The sequence below is a fragment of the Hyperolius riggenbachi genome, chromosome 10, assembly GCF_040937935.1.
Source record: "Hyperolius riggenbachi isolate aHypRig1 chromosome 10, aHypRig1.pri, whole genome shotgun sequence".
In the NCBI taxonomy this organism is placed as follows: domain Eukaryota; kingdom Metazoa; phylum Chordata; class Amphibia; order Anura; family Hyperoliidae; genus Hyperolius; species Hyperolius riggenbachi.
In genome coordinates this window covers 241,735,278-241,756,722 of record NC_090655.1, presented here as the reverse complement: position 1 = coordinate 241,756,722, position 21,445 = coordinate 241,735,278, and the positions used below count along the sequence as shown (strand labels likewise).

Below are 21,445 nucleotides of genomic sequence, written 5' to 3'. Positions count from 1 at the left end.
GGACAGGAGGATCGGAGGGAGATGGCGAGGGCACTGGACAGCTGCAGGGGGCTATTGGAAGCCCCAGGTGAGTAAAACTCATTTTTTTTTACTTACGTGTCCCTTTAAGGCCACAAAATCACTAGATGTAGCATGGCCACCTTTACTCAAATATGTCCTTCACAGAACAAGTGCTCATTGTTAAATGTCCTCTAGTGTAATTCACGATTATTGATAAAGTCTGTAATGCCACGTACACACCAAGCAATTTCCCATCAGATCGACGTGTCGAATTGATAATTTTGGAACGGTCCGATCAGGTGTCCAATGGCCTTTTATAACACATGTCGAATTTTGCTCTGTCACTATAACTTTCCCACCAGCAGCAAGCCTCACAAAACTGTGGAAAACAGGAGCAACAATGAACATTCCCACAAGACGCTGGGGATGAGCTCTCTGCTGATTGGTCCATCAGGAGATTCCATAGAATTTTTTTTAATTTTTAATTTTTTTATTGAAAGGTAAAATTTATTGAAAGTTTTACAATTATACACAAAATACATTTGGCTCAGCAGCAGTGGAGCCAATATGCCTTTACAATAGTAGCATAAACATAAAACACCCCCAACCAAAGCATAAGCTGCCACGTGATTCCACAGCCCATCTGTAGAGTGTTCCAGTCTAGCCCCCTCCCCCAACAACTCATTTTATTTTCCCTTGTTGAAGTCGTGACAGTCAGTGTGATACAGAAATCATAATAGCATCAGTCTGGTTGACGTCTCTGATGACAATTCCAACTTTTTAAAGAGGCACTGGTGACATAAATAGAATACAGAAAATGATTCAGGATTTGAGATGCTCAACTCCAGATCCGGATGAAATCCGTATAGTTGTTGTTCGGATTTAATTCGGTTAAATCAAATCACCTGTGCGGGGTGGGCGGGGTTAATCTTACCCATCCTGATGTCTTCTATGGTCCATCCCTCGGCGCCTCCCACGATGCGGTCCACGCGCGTCACGTGACTACAAACACTTCCTCCTTCAACCCGGAAGGAGGAAGTGTTTGTAATCACGTGACCGCCGCTTGGACTGCATCATGGGAGGCACTATGGGAGGGACCTAATAAGACGTCAGGATGGGTAAGATTAACCCCTGCCCACCCTGCACAGGTGATTTGATTTAACCGGATTAAATCCGAACAACAACTATACGGATTTTATCCGGATCTGGAGTTGAGCATCTCTATTCAGGATACCCACTTTTTCTGTAATTTTCTGAATTTAGCATCAGAAACACTTCCTATATCTATATATTGCTGTACATTGGTATGTAGTCCCACCCAGTGATGTTTAGCTTAGGCTGATTAGCTATTCTGAATTATCTTCCCACAAAGCATTCCGGGAGACCAGGTCTATGTTGTATGGGCTTTGGATCTCTCAGTAGCCAGACATTCCGCAGTGACCACCTGACAGGACTAAAGATGCATGCCAAGAGATGTAGTCCATGGATGTGAGAACAGACATCTTTCTGAAAAGGCATAAATGATTTACTTTTTTTTACAGATACAGGAGCCTATGTGACATGCCCCTAAAGAGATAATGAATGAGTGAGAGTGCTGTACAGACAACTGCCCTAATCACCAACATGTTTCACCGAAAGGCTGCATCAGGGTAAATGATGAAATAGAGCAGTGAGGGCAAAGATACAAGTACAGCCCACCAACCACACACCCAATTACAGTCACATAAATAAAGTATCAGCCCCAGTCAGAGCTGAAATGAGATTAGGGCAACTATCTGTACAGAACCCTCACTTCATGTACATTAATCATACTTAGACCTATTATTGGCAGTACATATGACTAGAAGGGCATATTTTCTCGTCTCTCACTGATCCATTATCAGTTCTCGAGACATCTCACCTAGGCTCCTGCACCTGTTTGGCTTCTGACGAAGCAATAACTTCCCGAAAAACAGTTGCCAGGCCGTTCTTTCTTCACCCTGCTGCCTATTTGATAATGTGCTCAGCAGACAATGGAGTTAATTCATCAAGCTGCGCAGCTACATCCCACCTCTGTTGTCCTTTAAATTACACTTTTCCAGTCCAGGAGTTCACCATTTGAGTACCCCCAACCAGACAAGCCCTTTCACCAGTGTGACTTCTCCAGTGAGTAACTAGACTTGCTTTCCAAGCAAAACATTTCCTACACTCTGAACAGTAAGAAAGGCAGCTCGCCTGTGTCACTTGTCTGGTGTTCACAAAGATCTTTTTGGTCATTAAAGAGAAACTCCGACCAAGAATTTAACTTTATCCCAATCAGTAGCTGATACCCCCTTTTACATGAGAAATATAATGATTTTCACAAACAGACCATCAGGGGGCGCTGTATGACTGATTTTGTGCTGAAACCCCTCCCACAAGAGGCTCTGGTACCCTACGGTACTCTGGGCAAACTGCCACAATGTAACAATGTTCACAGACAGGAAATGGCTGTTTACAGCTGTCTGCAAGGCCAGAACAGCTAGAAACAGCTTACATAACCTGCCCACAGTAAAAATGTCACCATGTAATACATGTCAGAATGTGAATCTGGGAGAGGAAAGATTTTACAATGAGCAAACACTGCCTAAATCATTTATACATAATTATTGTAAAAATGAAGCACTTTTTTTATTACATTATTTTCACTGGAGTTCCTCTTTAAATACCTTTCTCACAATCTAAACATGATAAAGGCTCGATGCCTGTGTGACTTTTCTAGCATATAAGAAGGATTCTTTTATAAAGCCTTTGGATGCCTGTGTGTCTTCTTTGGCATCTAAGAAAGTTTATTTTTCTTATTCGAATGTTTCTCACACTCTGAACATAAGAAATGATGCCCCCTTGTGTGAATTCTCTGGTGTCTGAGAGCTACTTTCTTAGCAAAACCTTTCCCACACTCTGAACATGAGAATGGGTGCTAAGGTGTGTGAATTAGCTGGTGTTTAAGAAGGACTACTTTCTTAACAAAACCTTTCCCACACTCTAAACACAAGAATGGCCACTCACCTGTGTGACTTATTTGGTGAGTAACCAAGCTTGATTTCCAAGAAAAGCATTTCCCACACTCTGAACATAAATATGGCTGCTCACCTGTGTGACTTCTCTTATGTCTAAGAAGATCTCTCTTTTCACTGAAACCTTTGCCACACTCTGAACATGATAATGGATAGATACCTGTGTGACTTCTTTGGTGCCTAAGAAGGCGACTTTTCTCAGTAAAATGTTTCCCGCACTCTGAACATGAGAACGGATGTTCCGCAGTGTGAGTTCTCTGGTGTCTAAGGAGATATCCATTCCTACTAAAACTTTTCCCACACTCTGAACATGAGAATGGGCGCTCACCTGTGTGACTTCTCTGGTGTCTACAGAGGTCTCCTTTCTTACTAAAACTTTTTTCACACTCTGAACATGAAAATGGGTGCTCACCTGTGTGACTTCTCTGGTGAATAACCAGGCTTGTTTTCCAACTAAAACATTTCCCACACTCTGAACATGAAAAGGGCTGCTTGCCTGTGTGACTTGTCTGATGTCTAAGAAGATCTCGCTTTTTATTAAAATCTTTCCCACAGTCTGAACATGATAAAACATGGGTGCGTGTGTGACTTTTTTGGTGTCGAAGAAGATTTCCTTTATGATTAAAACCTTTCCCACACTCTGAACATGATAAAGGACGGACATCTGTGTGAAGTCTCTGGTGAGAAAGAAGGTTTACTTTCTGAGCAAAACATTTCCCACACTCTGAACATGGAAAGGGACGCTCGCCTGTGTGACTTCTCTGGTGTCTAAGAAGGTCACATTTCTCATTAAAACCTTTCCCACACTCGGAACATGAGAAAGGAAGGATGCCTGTGTGTCTTCTCTGGTGTCTAAGAAAGTGTCTTTTCTGATTAAAATGTATCCCACACTCTAAACATGAAAATGGGTGCTCCCCTCTATGGCTTCTCTGGTGACTAACCAGGCTGGGTTTCTGAGAAAAACATTTCCCACACTCTGAACACAGAAAAGGCCGCTCGCCTGTGTGATATGTCTGATGTCTAAGAAAGTCTCTCTTTTCATTGAAACCTATCCTACAGTCTGAACATGAGAAAGGATGGACGCCTGTGTGACGTGTCGGATGTGACATCGGTGCTGTATTCCTTGGATGAAGATGTTCCTCTGAAGTATTCCCAATATCACGTCCATCTGGTGGGAAATATATATTTTTTTAAACTGTATTTTAGTTGCATTATATTTTCCAGTTTTACTTTTACAGGTCATAACTACATATATAAATCTCACTGTCAACTGGAGATGGGCCTTTCATATGGTGTACAGTATCTCCTCCTCATTTGTTGGTACTATGATGTTATACTGAGGAATGGAGATGGACCTTTCATATGGTGTACAGTATCTCCTCCTCATTTGTTGGTACTATGATGTAATACTGAGGAATGGAGATGGACCTTTCATATGGTGTACAGTATCTCCTCCTCATTTGTTGGCACTATGATGTTATACTGAGGAATGGAGATGGGCCTTTCATATGGTGTACAGTATCTCCTCCTCATTTGTTGGTACGATGATGTTATACTGAGGAATGGGGATGGGCCTTTCATATGGTGTACAGTATCTCCTCCTCATGTGTTGGTACTATGATGTTATACTGAGGAATGGAGATGGACCTTTCATATGGTGTACAGTATCTCCTCCTAATTTGTTGGTACTATGATGTTATGCTGAGGAATGGAGATGGGCCTTTCATATGGTGTACAGTATCTCCTCCTCATTTGTTGGTACTATGATGTTATACTGAGGAATGGAGATGGACCTTTCATATGGTGTACAGTATCTCCTCCTAATTTGTTGGTACTGTGATGTTATACTGAGGAATGGAGATGGGCCTTTCATATGGTGTACAGTATCTCCTCCTCATTTGTTGGTACTATGATGTTATACTGAGGAATGGAGATGGACCTTTCATATGGTGTACAATATCTCCTCCTAATTTGTTGGTACTGTGATGTTATACTGAGGAATGGAGATGGGCCTTTCATATGGTGTACATTATCTCCTCCTCATTTGTTGGTACTGTGATGTTATACTGAGGAATGAAGATGGGCCTTTCAAATGGTGTAAAGTATCTCCTCCTCATGTGTTGGTGCTATGATGTTATACTGAGGAATGGGGATGGGCCTTTCATATGGTGTACAGTATTTCCTCCTCATTTTTTGGTACTATGAGGGGGTTAAGAGTTGAACTTACCTGGGGCTTCTAATGGTCCCCCGCAGACATCCTGTGCCCGCGCAGCCAGTCACCGATGCTCTGGTCCCCTCCTCTGGTTCACTTCCGGAATGTGCGACTTTAGAGTCAGAAAACCACTGTGCCTGCGCGGCCATGCCCTCGCTCCCCCTGACGTCACTGGTAGTGTACTGGGCAGGCGCAGTACACTCCTGGTGACGCTAGCAGGAGTGAGGACACGGCTGCACAGGTGCAGAGGTTTTCCGACTTTAAAGGACTTACGAGGCCAGACTTGTAAAAAATACATCAAAAAAGTTATATACCTGTGTGCGTTTGCAAGGCACGGAGGACGCCGTCCGCGCCCTCCGTGCCGTTCCGCCTGGTCCCCGCTGCTTAATATGCCCCCGAACGACCCCCGACCGCACGGCCCGGGTCGGGCTCTCCAGCCTTCACCAAGATGGCCGCCGGAGCTGGCCGTGGCTGCGCAGTCCGCATAGCCGCGAGTGCGGCTGTGCAGCTCTAAGGCCAACCCCCCGATCCACGTAACAGTAGCGTGGATCGGGGAGTTGGCCTTAGAGCTGCGCAGCCGCACTCACGGCTATGCGGACTGCGCAGCCGCGGCCAGCTCCGGCGGCCATCTTGGTGAAGGCTGGAGAGCCCGACCCGGGCCGTGCGGTCGGGGGTCGTTCGGGGGCATATTAAGCAGCGGGGACCATGCGGAACGGCACGGAGGGCGCGGACGGCGTCCTCCGTGCCTTGCAAACGCACACAGGTATATAACTTTTTTGATGTATTTTTTACAAGTCTGGCCTCGTAAGTCCTTTAAAGAGACACTGATATAAGGATTTGTATGTGTAGTACAGCTAAGAAATAAAACATAAGGAACAGAGATATAAAAGTCTAATATTTGTTTCCAGTACAGGAAGAGTTAAGAATCTCCAGCTGTTATCTACGCAAAAGAGCAATTGAGCTCCATGACTTTCAAAGTTGCAGAGAGTTCTGTCTTCTGAAGCTTGTTATCTCAACTGTCAGTCACTGTATTGTTTTTTCTACTGCAGAGGACAGGTAAATAGTTCACTGGGCTGCTCTGTAAAATCATTTAAAATGCTGAGTAGTGTGTAAACTGCAAATATTAGAGAGTGATGCAATGTTATAAAAAAAAAAAAAATATATATATATATATATATATATATATATATATATATATATATAACTGAAAATAAAAATGAGATTTTTTTTTTTTTGCTACTAATGTTCTAGTAATTATCTGTACTGCACAGCCAATTCATTATATCATAATTTTTTCGCAATCAGTGTCTCTTTAAAGACGCAAATTCCGAAATCATCGAAACCATTAGAAGCCCCAGGTGTGTTCAACTTTCACCCGCACCCCCCTACAGTACTCTTTAAATAAGCACTTTTGGCATATTCTCTTCATCGCTACTAGCGCTCTGTACTTTTTTTTTAATAGTATTTAGGAGCCATATTATTTGAGGTTGATCTTTTGCTCCTCTTAAGCTTGGTCTATATGAATTTTTTGTTTTTGCTGGCACTTTTGCACTTTCTCTTTCATGCCAATTATTCCTTGTTATATTTATATGGATTTATGCATGTGATTGTACAGATATGTATTTTATATTGCACTGATTCTTATGTATGTATATGGACTACTGCATATGATTAATTGGATCAGCAGAGACCTTGCATGATTAGTGATTGCTTGGATTTACATATCTATTGTCTGACATTATGCACTCCACCTGTTGGTGGTTTTAATTGTTTTTAATCATGAGTGTTGTTTATGTCTCAATAAAATGCATTGATTTTTGTGATAATTATTTTGGTCAGTCTGGTGCTCACTGAATGGGGTCCCTGTTTTTTTCCTTTTATGTACATACTGCCAGGTCAAAAGGGGAACAAGTGGCCAGGACGGGAGGAGGCAGGGCACAGGAAGGAGTGTGCTAGCAGACACTGTGCTGCCAACACTCTGCAGGGGTCTGGGAGGAGAACTAGATGGTGGAGATTTGGAGGGTTGCCAGTTGGCCCTGCACTGATTTCACTGTTTGACCAATAGACCCCTCTCTGATTGGATCTGATCAGAGAGGGATCTGTTGGCCACCATAAACCGCAGGCGGTTTCCTGACCAATTTCAGCATGAAATCTTTCGGCAATCGGCCTTGTAACACCACCTCACCACCCATGACTGCTGCCCCCCCTAGTGTGCATATATTCCCCCTGGTGCCCAGTGCAGTTATACTTTACTGTGTACACACTCCTCTCCTGGATTCGCACCCCACATGGTTGCCAGCGCATTGGCTCCTAGCACGAGGCGCGTGGGTGACGTGACATACGCACCCCATGTACAATAACACAATGCGCTGGCAAGTCATGTGGGGCGCAAATCCGAAAGGGGAGTGTGGCGGACAGGTAAAGAATAACAGCACCGGGGAGGAGGGGATACATGTACACTGGGGGGACAGCGGCCAGGGGTCCCCGTTGCGTTTTAAGTCGTGCACCCGATTGAGCATGTCGGCCTGAGACTTTCAACCATGTCCAATCGATATAAAGAAAGGAGGTCCGCACTTATCCAAAGATCTTTTCTTTCATTGCTGGATGTATCCACACTTAAAACAACACTTAAAAAGGACTGATCTTTGTCCGAAACATGTCAGCTACATGATGCCTGTCGTCATTTGAAGTGTGGATATGTCCAGCAATAAAAGAAAAAAAAAGGTCTTGGGATAAGTGCGAACCTCTTTCTTTCTTTACAACGTTGTGAGGGCCTTGCTGACCTGGTTGAGCACTATTGTAGGATCGAGAGGGGTGCAGCGGCAGTATTCACCTTCATTTTTAACATCCAATTGATACATGCAACCAATTTCGGCCTGAAACTGGTTGCACCATCGATCTGGCATGTTTTTGGCGGCACTGATTATCATCCAATTTGATAATAATTATGAAATTGGATGGTTGATCGGCCGCAAATCTATAGATGTATATGCACAGCATCAGATCGTCATTCACCTTCTTATCTACCATCTGGTCATTAACATTAACCTTCTCATCTACCATCAATCTAATCTAATGTAATCTCAACAGATAAAACTGCAACTATTTCAGTAATTTGTTACTTACCTGTCCTGATATCTGGGGAACGTTTCTCATCTTGAACTCTTAACAATTTTTCATCCTCCTCCATAGGTTGATGATCATTTTTCACATACATGCCTTCTTTTTCTTTCTTGGATATCCTCCCCATTTCATCCTCCCCCATAGAAAGTAGATCTCCCCTCACATCTGTCTCTTCTTTTTCCTCCTTAATGGACCTCATCGTTTCACCAACCTCTATAGACTGCTGATTTCCCCTCACAAACGTCTCTTCTTCTTCCTCTGTAATGGTCCTCATCATTTCTTCATTCTCTATAGACTGTAGAACTCCCCTCACATCCATCTCCTCTTCTTCCTCTTTAATGGTACTCATCATTTCACCACTCTCTGTAGACTGAAGATCTTCCCTCACATATGTATTTGCTTCTTCCTCTTTAATGGTCCTCATCCTTTCACCACTCTCTGTAGAGTGAAGAGCTTCCCTCACATACATCTCTTCTTTCTCTTCAATTTTCCTCTGCATTCCACCCTCTTCTGTAGACAGTTGATCATCCTTCACATTTGACTCTTCTACTTCCTCTTTGACTTTTCTCATCATTTCACCCTCCTCCATATATCTGTACTGATCACCACATGTATGTTCTTCTTCCTCTTTAATTGTCCTCCTCATTTCATAGTTGTGTGTAGATGTCTGAACAACCCTTGTATATGTCTCTTCTTCCATCTTAACTGTTTCCAACATGCCACCCTCCTCTGCAGACTGCTGATGAGTCTTTACTTTCTCTTTAATATCAGTTCTCATATCAGCACAGTCTTCAACCTTTATTTACAAAAAAATAATAATTTTTGAGTGGTATATATAGAAAATCATTGTAAACCAACCCTGAGCTAGCTACATCTACCTGAAAATGGCAAGCATAGTTTTGGTCTTCCTGTGGACAATCCTGGTAATAAAGAGGACCTGTACATCTTTCTGGTGGGTTTCTGTTTCTGGATCCATCTGTAGGAAACACACACTGACTGAATACATTGTCTTTATATGATTATCAGATGATGGGGGATCTACAGTATATAGACCTTCCGCACTGTTCTCTCCTCTACATAAAATGAAAGTCTCCTCTTACCTGGTGATGTGCGAGGCAGCTGATTCTCCATCATGGTGTCCTTGCTGAGGTCCTTGTGTCCTAAATACCACCATTCCTCAGAGGAGTAACATCCAGATAGCAGCTGGAGGAGTTTGTAGGTGACATGTAGAATCTCCTGCTTGGTATTTCCCTCAGGTGTCTTGGGGAGAGGTAGACATAATGTAATGCTCACACGATCACCAGACTTTACAGGAGGAACACTCTGCATTGAAAGACCAACATCAATGTCAAGACACTCCCAGAATACTCTCCAGTGAAGTCAGTGTTTAATTACTATAAACTATAGTAATAAACTATAGTGATAAACTATTCTTACTATAAACAGGAGTGATGTCATGTGACCACCCAGAATAAACTCACCTCTCCAGTCAGCAGGTAGATGATCTCCAGGGTGAGGTCTAATATCCTCTCAGTCATGTGACTCCAGTCTTCCATGCTCAGGGATGTGGTCATGTGACCTATACAGGAAGCTCCTCTCTGTAGAGGGATAATAAGCACAGAATTATCTGATCTGTCGGACACTGGCCTGTGTTAGGTTGTGTACACTCGTGGGACCTTTTGGGCAAACAATCCATTTTCTAATTGGTGACTGGTATGCCAAACCAATGTAAGGACCTGTACAATGGCTCCCATCTGATTTATATTCCTGCAACTTCCAATGAGTTTCTGCAATATCAAGTGGTCAGTTGCACAACTAAATTCTATAACATGTGCAGGAACTATCAATATTTACACCCAAATCCAGTACTTTACTGACTGAGAAAATTCTTGTTTCTTGGTATTTTCCGATCCATTTATGGAAGAATTCACTTATATTGGCTAATGTACAGGGGGTGGGGAGGAGTGCACATCTGCTCTGTAGAATGGGGGCCTACCTAATACTGTGGGTTATCTGTTGCCTATACTGGGGAGGGGGGAGGGGAAGGTAGAGAGCTACCTACACTGATGGGGCACATCTGGCTACCTCAAGTGGGGGGATACATAACTAATACTGAGAGCACATCCGGTTCCTATATTAGGGCATGTTTGCCATCTATACTGAGGGGTGCTACATAGTACTGGGGTACATACAGCTACCTGTACGTTTACATCTGCTTTCTATACTGAAGGGGTTACCTAATACTGGGGTACTGAGGGAGCACCTGCCTATCTAATACTACTATTTAGGGGCATACCAATGCACCAAAGATTAGATTTGCTCAGGGTGTTCTGAAACCTAAGGCCAGCCCTGCTAACATATACCAGCCCTTAGGATGGATAAAAAATGATGTGTGCTCCATAATCAACATAATGGAGACTGATTGTTACAGCATAATGTAATCAGACTGACACAGGCTGGCCGTTTTATGGCATGTCAGTGCTTTGTTTCAGTCAGTAGAGTGCAAGCTCTTCTGGTGCACTTCTGTAAAACGCTGTGGAATATGTCAGAGCTATATAAATGTATCATTATAATAATAGTTTGTGACTGTGGTGAGGACATTAGAGTGTAAGCTCCTGTGGTGCAGAGACTGTAGGGAATGGATCAGTGATCTCTGTACAGTGGAATGGAATATGTCAGAGCTATATAAATGTATTATAATTATGTGTGACTGTGGTGAGGACATTAGAGTGTAAGCTCCTCTGGTGCAGAGATGATGGGACGAGATCAGAGTGTGGAATTTGTCAGCGCTATATAAATGTATATAATAATATCTTATTACCTCTGTGCTGCCAGTCCCAGCAATGTCTCTTCTCTACTTCCTACAGCTTCAACTGGGAACTTCCTGTATGCAGACTCCGCCCCTGCACGCACCATTTCCTCTGCATAAATGACTCCGTGTTGTGTGCATATATTACAGGGTACCACCCAACCACCCAGTGTGTAGCACAGGAACTGCAGTTCTTATAGTGATTTTTTTTTTCTTTTAATTTCATTGCTTTTATGAAGGCACAACTACTGCAAAATGTTTATTTTAGTTTTGGATAGCTTTGAGAACCTAGTTTGGAATTTCCTGACTTTCTTGACAAGAAATGGGTATTAATCTCTTGGAATGTTACGGAGCGTTCAGAATTCTTTTCTCCTCCCTGTGGCTCCAATCCTCTCATTTTACACTCCAGCTTTCCATCTCTGAACCCAACAGAATAGTGTGTATATATTAAAATAAAATGTGTTTGACTCTAAACTTTACTCCCATCGTTTAAATTGAGATATTACAAATTTTAAAATGTTAATATGAAGGAAAATGAACCAGGATAGAAAGGACCAGTGTGGTTTGTATTCTTGAACAACATATTTTTCTTATATGAAATCTTTATGGTATGCGTGACTAGGGGTGTGGCAGGGGCGTGGCTTAAGGTTTCCTCTTTCTCATCTCAAAGTTGGGAGGTATGCTGCAGTCCTTTCATCTTATTTCCTAATCCTTATCTCTTTCTTAGTTACGGTGACCATATGTCCCGCTTTACCCGGGACGCGTCCCACCTTCAGGGGGGCGCTGTCCCAGGCTGCATGAGGTCCCGGGAAACGTCCCGGTTTTAGCAGCGGGACGTCCCGGCTTCGGGACTCTGGCCACCGTACAATGAACTAGCCGCAGCGTCTCCTAGACGCTGCGCTAGTTCATTCCCCGCAGCCCCGCTCCAGCCTGCATTGTCCTGCTCCGGCAGGCACAGGCAGAGCAGGGCTACGGGAAGATGGCGTCCGGAGGCGGAGCCCTGTACTGGAGACTATTTGTGTCTGAGTGCCTGTGAGCCCGGGGAGCTGCACACACGCGAGAGGCCAGCTGGCTGACTGACTTATGTCAGGTAAGTAAATGCTTATTTTTTTTCCAGGTGAAATGTTTGCCCCCATTGCGTTCATTTTGTGCTGACATGTTTGCCCCCATTGCATACATTTTGTGCTGACATGTTTGCCCCCATTGCGTTCATTTTGTATTGACATGTTGCCCGCAGTGCGTTTATTTTGTACGGACATGTTTGCCCCCATTGCGTTCATTTTTTACTGACATGTTTGCCCGCAGTGCGTTTATTTTGGACTGACATGTTTGCCTCCATTGCGTTTATTTTGTACTGACATGTTTGCCCGCAGTGCGTTTATTTTGTACTGACATGTTTGCCCGCAGTGCGTTTATTTTGTACTGACATGTTTGCCCGCAGTGCATTTATTTTGTACTGACATGTTTGCCTCCATTGCATTTTTTTTGTACTGACATGTTTGCCCGCAGTGCGTTTATTTTGTACTGACATGTTTGCCCGCAGTGCGTTTATTTTGTACTAACATGTTTGCCCGCAGTGTGTTTATTTTGTACTGACATGTTTGCCCCCATTGCGTTTATTTTGTACTGACATGTTTGCCCCCATTGCGTTTATTTTGTGCTGAAATGTTGCCAGCAATGTGTTTATTTTGTGCTGAAATGTTGCCCGCAATGCGTTTATTTTGTGCTGACATGTTGCCCATTGCGTTTATTTTGTGGTGTCTGGGGTAACTGTTGCTGCATTTATTATTTAATGGTCATAGTTGGCTGTGTTTGCTGCTTTGGAGTTATGGTATACTATTAAATAGCATCACACAGTTTCTGCACACCCATGATGCGAATCCTCGTTTGACCACATCACGGCGTAAACACTGCTTTCTTATGCCTCGCTGTTGCATCATTACGTTAGCTCCGCCCATAGAATGTTATGGCCACGCCCATTTTTCAACGCGGCAGGCACCACATTTTTCGCCGCGGTGCGCTACGCACCCCTCTATTCGCGCGCCGCAGACCCTCCCCCCCCCCCCATATCCTCCGACCCTGTCCCAGGTTGAGCCTACAAAAATCTGGTCACTCTATCTTAGTGTAACTTTATTTCCTGTCCCGACAGCTATCGCGTTGGTAACAGCACCCCTTGTGATGAAGTGACTGCATGTCATCACGGGGCGCTGTTACCAATGCGACCGATGCCGGGACAGGAAGCAGATTGAGGCTGCGTGGGATGGCAGCGGAAGGTGAGTTATAATAACTACTATACCCGGTGCCCCCGCTGCATGGCACCTACCTATCTAACCTTTACTGGAGGCACCTACCTATCTAACCTATACTGCAGGGCACCTACCTATCTAACCTATACTGCGGGCACCTACTTATCTAACCTTTACAGCAGGCAACTACTTATCTAACCTATACAGCGGGCACCTACTTATCTAACCTATACTGCAGGGCACCTACCTATCTAACCTATACAGCGGTCATCTACCTATCTCACCTATACATCGGGCACCTACCTACATAATCTATACTACGGACACTTACCTATCTAACCTATACAGCGGGCACCTACCTGTCTAACATATACTGGAGCCACCTACCTATTTAACCTATACAGCGGGCACCTACCTATCTAACCTATACATCGGGCACCTACCTATCTAACCTACACAGCGGGCACCTACCTATCTAACCTATACTGGGGAAGCCTACATATCTAACCTATACTGGAGGCACTAAACAATGTGGGGTCCCGTGTCAGAGGCGCTCACAATCTAATTCCTCCTAAAGTCTTAATCAAATATCCCGCCTGTTGCTTAATTCATGTAAATTTGGCTCCACTCGTGAACACACCCACATCCTGGTCCAGGCCACGCCCTTTTTTGGGCGCGTTGCGCTAAGCGCACCACACTATTAACCCCCATTTTTTGACGCACGGCTTTCCCCCCTGTGTTTTTTTAGCGCTGCGTGTGATGCGTAGCTTCCCTGCCCTTTTTTGCCCTCCGCCCCCGGGAAATTTTCCACGGACGTCCATGCTTCTCACCCTCCAATTCTATCTCCCCCTCCTATTCTCATTCCTCTCCTTTTCATCTTTGTGTCTCCAGTCCTCTCATCTTCTCCTCCAGTCCTCTGTCCCCTCATCTGCTTTGCCCGGTTCTCTACCCATCCTCTTTGTGTATACAATCCTCTGATAAGGCCCTTTTCTTAGAGTGGGCAAGGCTAGGCCTTGTCCAGGATGCACCAGCAGGGGGTGGGGGGCATGCAAAACACACAGTGGGGTACGCTAACTTACCTTGCCCCAATTTCTTACTTCCTGGTCCTTTGCGTTCTGTCTCATAGTAACTGAGCCCCCTGATGACATCATGGGGGTGCTGTTACTATAAGACCGAATGCGAGGGACCAGCAGAAAGTAAGTACATGCTGCATGTGGTGGATCCTGGCAAGGTGAGTTAATGTAACCTACTGCTCGCTCTGCATATGCCCCCTGCTGCTCTCTGGCTACCTAAATGGAGGGACTCACAGTCCCACAAAAAAGAGGGCTCTCTAGCCACTGAACAGAGGGGCCGTTTAGCCAACTAATGGGGGATTCTCTGGCCATTAAACATGAGGACTTTCTGGCCACCTAACCACCTGCCCCGGCTCTTTGGCCACCCAAACGGGGAAGGGGGGGGGGGGAACTGCTCTCTGCAATTACTGCATAGCTCACGCAAGTTAACAAATAGATTTAAATTCTGGAAGTGCTAAGCCTTAGGGTGATACACTCACACTATAGCTGTCACCTCTCAGAGAGCTCCAACCCTAGGGCGACACTTCTGCTCATGACTTCATATTGATGCATCAATTGGCTGCAGAAAAATGACATGTATAGGGATGAGTAGAAACATGGCTGACATGTTTACGAAGACTTCCTTGAACTTCCAATGGTTTCATGAATCTTAAAGGAAACCTGAAATGGGCAAATTAAAAGATTTTATGCTTACCCGGGGCTTCCTCCAGCCCCATGAGCCCACCCCCGTGTACTCAGCTCTGTGCCCTTCCTCACTACCATGCCACTGAGGGGAGGGGCAGAGAGTATTCAGCATTTCACTCTTCACCTCAACCATACCACTGAGGGTAAGGGCAAAAAGTACTCTGCACTCGCTTCCTTCCCTTAACCATGCCACTGAGGGGAGGGGCAGAGAGAGTACTCAGCAATCCGCTTTTCACCTCAACCATGCTGCTGAGGGGAGGGGCAGAGAGTACTCAGCACTCAGCTCTTCCCCTTAACCATGCCGCTGAGGGGAGGGGCAGAGAGTACTCAGCACTTCGCCTTTCCCCTCAACCATGCCACTGAAGGGAGGGGCAGAGAGTACTCAGCACTCTGCCCTTCCCCTCAACCATGCTGCTGAGGGGAGGGGCAGAAAGTACTTAGCACTCCACCCTTCCCCTCAACTATGCCACTGAGGGGAGGGGCAGAGAGTGTTCAACATTTCACTCTTCACCTCAACCATGCTGCTGAAGGGAGGGGCAGAGAGCACAGCAGATGCCGGTGATTCCATCACTTCCAACTGGCCCTTTTTCAGAGGGACATTCCCTCTTTGGAAGCAAAAACCCTCTGCCCCTCTTTTATGCCTCTTTCAGGACTCATTTACAGATCTATGTAAATATATGTATGTTTCTATTGAAAATTATGTTTAATATACTCTAAAAAATTATTTTAAATTTATTGTAAATTTTAAAATGAAGGACAACTAATGATTATAGAGATGAGATGACCAGTGTGGTCTAAATTATAAAACTTGTTTTTTTTTTTCTTGTTTGTTTTTTTGCTACTGTATTTTTTCTGGCATCAGTAACTAACTAGGAGTTTTGTGGGGTGTGATTAGGGGTGTGGCAAGGGTATGTCTTAAATTGTCCTCCCTTCCATCACAGCCTTTTTAGATTCGATTAAAGAGAACTCGAGGTGGCATATTATAATCCTAACAGGAGCCCGAGGCATGTCGTGGGCACAAGGACTTCCTTGGTCGCGACTTGGCTTCCTATTGGTGGAAGCTAACAGAGGTGGGGAGCTGTGGGGGGAGCCTGGAATCCAGGCGGAGATGCTACGAGGCTGACTGACAGCCTCACATAAATAAAGCCAGCTAGAGACAAGCAGATTGTCGCTAGCCTGGTGATCTTTTAAGGGGGTGCAGCGCGGCGCAGGGAGGGCTGGCAGTGGCGGTACAGTGACCCAGAGGCATGTCGTTGTGCACAGACATGCCTCTGGGTCCTATTAGGATTATCATATGCCACCTCGGGTTCTCTTTAAACTTCCCCAACTGGCCCCTGCCCAACTTGAAGAGTTGCGCTATGTAAGGATGTGTTTGAGCCTAGTGATTGAGAACTGATTCCTGTGAGAAGACAGAGGAGAGACATCTGATCTGCAGTGAGTGCTCTATTGCTGGTCTGTGGTCGGTCAGCCAGTTTATCTGGTGAGCGGCTCATTTGTATATTGGCGATTGGGATCACAAGTGGTGTATAGTAGTGCATGTGCACAGTGTTATAAGCAGAGGTAACAACTGGAGTCACTAATACTGCACCATTAGCGATTCTTCTTTGGATTCTCTACAGGATTTGTCAGAGCAAGGAGCTGAGATCGTGAGGAGATCGGCAGATGTTTTAAGTGCTGATTCCTGGTCTGTTGTTGGTCAGCCTTGAGATCTGGTGAGCGATTACTTTACATGTTAATAGTGGATAAAATCGAAGTCACTCTGTGTGGAGGAGGACTTTTAAAAATTATTGGAACTTTGTCTGTCACTTTATTATGTGGGAACCCCTACACACCATAGAATTTATTTAAGATTTAACTGGGAGTAACTTTACCTAGAGGTGTGGCGAACACAAAAGGTTTTTGATTGTGTAATATTAGGAAGCAGCGCAATTATAGTGAATGTATAGAATGGTTAAAGTGAACATGAGAACAGCTAAAATAAAAGAATTTAGAGAGGCAGAACCCAAAAAACAAAAAAATTATACATACCTGAGGCTTCCTCCAGCCCCCTTCATGCTGATTGTTCCCTCACTGTCCTCCTCTATCACCTGGATCTTCCCCTAGGTAGCCCGTTAATTTGGCCATACAGCATCAGGCAGCGCAGGCGCGGAATGCTCCCGATTACTGTGCGTGCGCTGTTTGATGCTGCATGGCCAAATTATCGGTACTAGACACTAGTACGGCAGAACTCTTCTGGCCACAGGAGCCCGATGGGGTGTGTGGCCGAACATGGGCAGTACACTCTGTCTGGCAGCATTACCTGGCCGCCTAGTGGAAGATCTAGGCGGCGGAAGAGAACGGCGAGAAACCGATCAGCCTGAAGGGGGCTGGAGGAAGCCTCAGGTATGTATCATTGTTTTGGGGGTGGGGGGGGGGGGGGCTCTGTCTCTGACACAGGTGACCTGGTTTCAAATCCTCCTGTTCAGTAAGCCAGCACCTATTTAGTAAGGAGTCTTTGGTCAAGACTCCCTAACACTGCTACTGCCTACTGAGCGTGCCCTAGTGGCTGCAGCTCTAGCGCTTTGAGTCCACCAGGATAAAAGTGTAATATAAATGTTATTTGTCTTGTCTGACAGGATGGAAATAAAAGACATTTTTCCAAATCGGTACACTGAGCAGCAACAAAAACTGAAACTAATTACTTTCCATGGAATTCAATGCTAAAATGATTTAATTTACTGGGGTTGAAATTAAATAACTATGCACAGTCCCTCTAGCTCTCATATCAGCATCACTATACTGAGCAAAATGCGATAAAAACTGTAGAACAAATACATGAGGGCTGCAGTTCCTCTACTATCCACAAGATGGTGATGTCACTTCTTTATGCGGAATGGGAAGACACAGGTGGGGAGCTATAGATGAAGAGGGAGGAAGTACAGAGGCGACATTGCTGGTACTGGCAGCAGAAGAGGTAAGAAGAGATTATTTTATATTTACACCCAGCAACCCTCATATCCCTCCCCCATCACTAGCAGCTGCTGTTACACACATACAGTATATGGAGCAGTGTATAGATAATGTCTTCTTTATCCTCAGCTCCTCTACCAGAGGCATGTGAGCTGGAGAGTTCTGCACAGAATCTTATCTGTTCCTATCGCTGCACTTCTCAGGACAAAGAGCTCTCAGGCCCTGGTACTTCTCCAGTTCCTCATTCTCCTCTTTCTGATGTTGCTGTCACTTGGAGCTGCCACATCTGTCACCACTGTTGTCTTCTGGTCCTTGTCTACTACCTTGATGGCTGATTGATTGATCAGAGCCTGTCTGCCCATCTGGATGTAGATGTCATACAGGATCTTAGCTCTCTTCTCCTCTGTAACCTTTTGTGGAATCGCTTATCATTTGGGAGGGTTTATCCCACAAGCTGTGCAGATGTTCCTCCTGTACACAATGCAAGCTACAGCATGTGGTTGTGTTATTCAGTGTTTGCTGTCCCTGCTTGTGTCTTACACCCCCCTCTATGTGCTGGGCTGTCCCTGAGGCTTCTCTCTACAGCTGGCACCTTAGCTCTGATGTGGGTGATCTCCACTTCTATGGATCTGGTTCTTAGTGCCTTGTCTTGTTCTTTCACTTCAGGTTTACTGCAATATCATAAGGTATAACACTCAGCCTCCATAATGCAGAGTGTGTGGCACATGTAACACTTCCCTGCCCTAATACAGCTGAGGTTCCTGCAGTCTAGATAATTCTCATGTTGTTATCTGCCTACAGATGAGGACTGCTTGTATGGATCACATGACCACACCAGTGAGGATGGACGAGGACTGAAGTCACATGACTGAGAGAATATTCAACCTCACCCTGGAGATCATCTGCCCACTGACTGGAGAGGTGAGGAGGATTCTGGGAAGTCACCTGACATCACTCTTATTAAAAAAACACACACTTGACCTGAGAGGGGAAAAAGGGTGAGCCGGTGGGGTCCAGTTAAAAATGGTGCAGGGTGAAAATGGTGCACCGTTCCGCTGATAAATGTATCATTAAACCCCATTTATCGTTTTTATGTAAATACATTAAAACAGTAAATAGCACTTTATGATACATTTATTGGCGGAGCGGTGCTCCATTAAAAAATGCAGGGGGGCTAGTGTTAGGCAGGGGGGTTTAGGGGGGAGAGGCAGCAGAACACTGGTGTTAGGCAGCAGGGTGGAGGGAGTAGGATTAGGTGAAGGGAGGATGTATGCATAGGCGTACATTACCTTGTTCCGGCTGGCGATCGTCATCGCTCCTTCACTTCCCAGTTAGTTTGCTGTATTCCTGCATCCAGCCAATCACCATGCGGAGACTGCAGGAATACAGCAAACTAAGTGAGGAAGTGAGTTCGCTTGCCGGGACAAGGTAATGTATGCGTATGCACACATCCTTCCTCCACCTAATCCCACTTCCTCAAGCTTGCTGCCTAACACCGGTGTCCCGCTGTCTCTCCCTCTGACCCCCGCTGCCTAGCACTAGCCCCCTGCATTTTTAACGCTATTTAGCGTTATAAGTGTAAGTCATCCTGCATGCGCCAATTTTTTTAACACTTATAACGCTAAATAGCGTTATATAATGTAAGTCTATGGGGTGCCGTTTACATCTACCCGGTGCTGTGTGCCATTTTTACTTGTCCCGGAGTCGGTAAGTACAAAATTGAAATGTCAAGCTGGTGAGCACAAGCCACAACAGAGAGTGTTAAGTCACCTATGATGCTGCCTCTAGCCGACGTGGTGCACAACACTCTGCATCTTAATGACATGTCCACCTTCCAGCTGTGAAGGGAGAAGTGTTCGAAGATGGAGAGCAGCATGCAGAGTGTTGGTGAGTTGGCAACATAAGGTTGGTGAGTAAACACTCTCTTATGTTGCCTGAGCCAACCAACCTGCAGTTTCAACTTAATATTTGGAGGAAAAATAACTTTGTAGGTAGTTCCTCAATTTTATATTTGCCAGCTCATCCCTGGTGGTAATATTGTGGGAGGGTCACGTGACCTCACTCTTATCTCTACTAATACGTAAAACACAGACTTGATCAGAGAAGTGAGGAGGATTCTGGGAAGTCCAATAAAATTACTGGTGGTTTTTCAATACAGGGATTTCCTCCTGTGAAGTCTGGTGACCAGGTGACAATCACAGTTCCCCCACCTCACTTTCTGTTACCTGAGAGAAACGTAAAGAAGAAGATTCTACATATCATGAACAAAATCACTGAGTTGCTGATGGAAGAGGTGAGCAGTGCTGGGAATTATTGGATATTGCCCAGTTATAGCAAGGGAGATGTCTGGATTGTGACTGTGTCATTGTGTGTGTCAGGTTCCTATAGGTTGTCAGGACGTCCCAACCTTCTCCTCCAAGGAGGAGTGGCAGAGTGTAGAAGGACACAAAGACTTCTCCAAGGACATCAAGATTAAGAATCAGCCACCCCTCACATCACCTGGTAAGAGGAGACTTATGCTTCTTATAGATGAGCGAGCAGTATGAAGGGCCCACCTAGATCCCCTATCATCTGATAAACACATAGGGCTTGATTCACAAAGAGGTGCTAAACCAGTTAGCACGCCTAGAAGACTTTAGGCGTGATAACTGAGTGCTAACTGGGTTAGCACCATTTTCTAAAATAACCCCGGTTACCATGGGGTGCAACCTTAATGGCACACTATGCGCCATTAAGATCACACCCCATGCGACCTTATAGTCACATCGGGTGCGCCGTTAAAGTTGCACCGCGATGCGACTTTGCGCGCAGGGTTATTTTATCACGCCTAAACTGAGTTTAGACGTGTGATAATGGGCTTTTCACAAGCATGCTAACAGTTAGCACTGCTTTGTGAATCAAGCCCGTAGAGACAATGAATGTAGTCAGTGTGTGTGTCTCCTACAGATGGATCTATAAACAGCAAACCACCAGAGAGATGTACAGATCTTCTTTATTCTTGGGATTGTCTACAGGAACATCAAACCATTTCCCACTATTATCAAGTAGGTTGAACTGAGGATTTAAAGAAAACCCTGAAGTTTAGGATAGATACTTACCTATGTAGAGGGTAGGCTCTGGGTGGCATAGAGCCTTCCCAGTGCTCAGTCCCTTCCATCATTCCAGCGTCGTTACCCATTGAAGTTACACAGCCGGCTGCGTTTTTGGTAATCCTTGGCAGCATTCCCGAGTATTTTCTAAGACAGGCGCATCCATACTACGCATGCGCACTCGTGTGTGTGTGTGTGTGTGTGTGTGTGTGTGTGCGTGCAATA

General features: G+C 44.9%; 2 protein-coding genes across 3 annotated transcripts in view; one reads left to right on the top strand and one right to left on the bottom strand.

Annotated features, from left to right (window-relative positions):
• The window catches only part of LOC137535059 (gastrula zinc finger protein XlCGF66.1-like), a 45,360-nt gene extending 24,048 nt beyond the window's left edge, over positions 1–21,312 (top strand). The window contains exons 1-5 of one of the 2 annotated variants that reach the window (XM_068256825.1): positions 18,091–18,135; positions 18,933–19,052; positions 20,290–20,424; positions 20,510–20,633; positions 21,078–21,312. In XM_068256825.1, the coding sequence (XP_068112926.1) occupies positions 18,996–19,052; positions 20,290–20,424; positions 20,510–20,633; positions 21,078–21,184 (423 nt within the window). In that variant the 5' untranslated portion in view covers positions 18,091–18,135; positions 18,933–18,995 and the 3' untranslated portion in view covers positions 21,185–21,312. Of the gene's footprint in view, positions 1–18,090; positions 18,136–18,932; positions 19,053–20,289; positions 20,425–20,509; positions 20,634–21,077 lie in introns of those variants that run through there. The other variant, XM_068256826.1, reaches the window with a different exon arrangement.
• Positions 1,211–11,248, bottom strand: LOC137536488 (zinc finger protein 530-like). The gene is made up of 6 exons (XM_068258702.1): positions 11,192–11,248; positions 9,852–9,968; positions 9,471–9,693; positions 9,249–9,346; positions 8,374–9,166; positions 1,211–4,203 (listed from the first exon to the last, which is right to left on the bottom strand). Exons 2-6 carry the CDS (start codon positions 9,942–9,944, stop codon positions 2,939–2,941), a joined length of 2,472 nt encoding a protein of 823 aa, XP_068114803.1. The 5' UTR covers positions 9,945–9,968; positions 11,192–11,248; the 3' UTR covers positions 1,211–2,938.
• Positions 21,313–21,445: the final 133 nt, after the last annotated feature.

Coding starts and splice junctions, on each gene's coding strand:
- LOC137536488 (XM_068258702.1), bottom strand. CDS start 9,944: ATGACCACATCCCTGAGCATGGAAGACTGGAGTCACATGACTGAGAGG. Junction 9,347..9,470: donor GCTGCCTCGCACATCACCAG/GTAAGAGGAGAC, acceptor TGTTTCCTACAG/ATGGATCCAGAAACAGAAAC. Junction 4,204..8,373: donor TTCCCCAGATATCAGGACAG/GTAAGTAACAAA, acceptor ATTTCCCACCAG/ATGGACGTGATATTGGGAAT.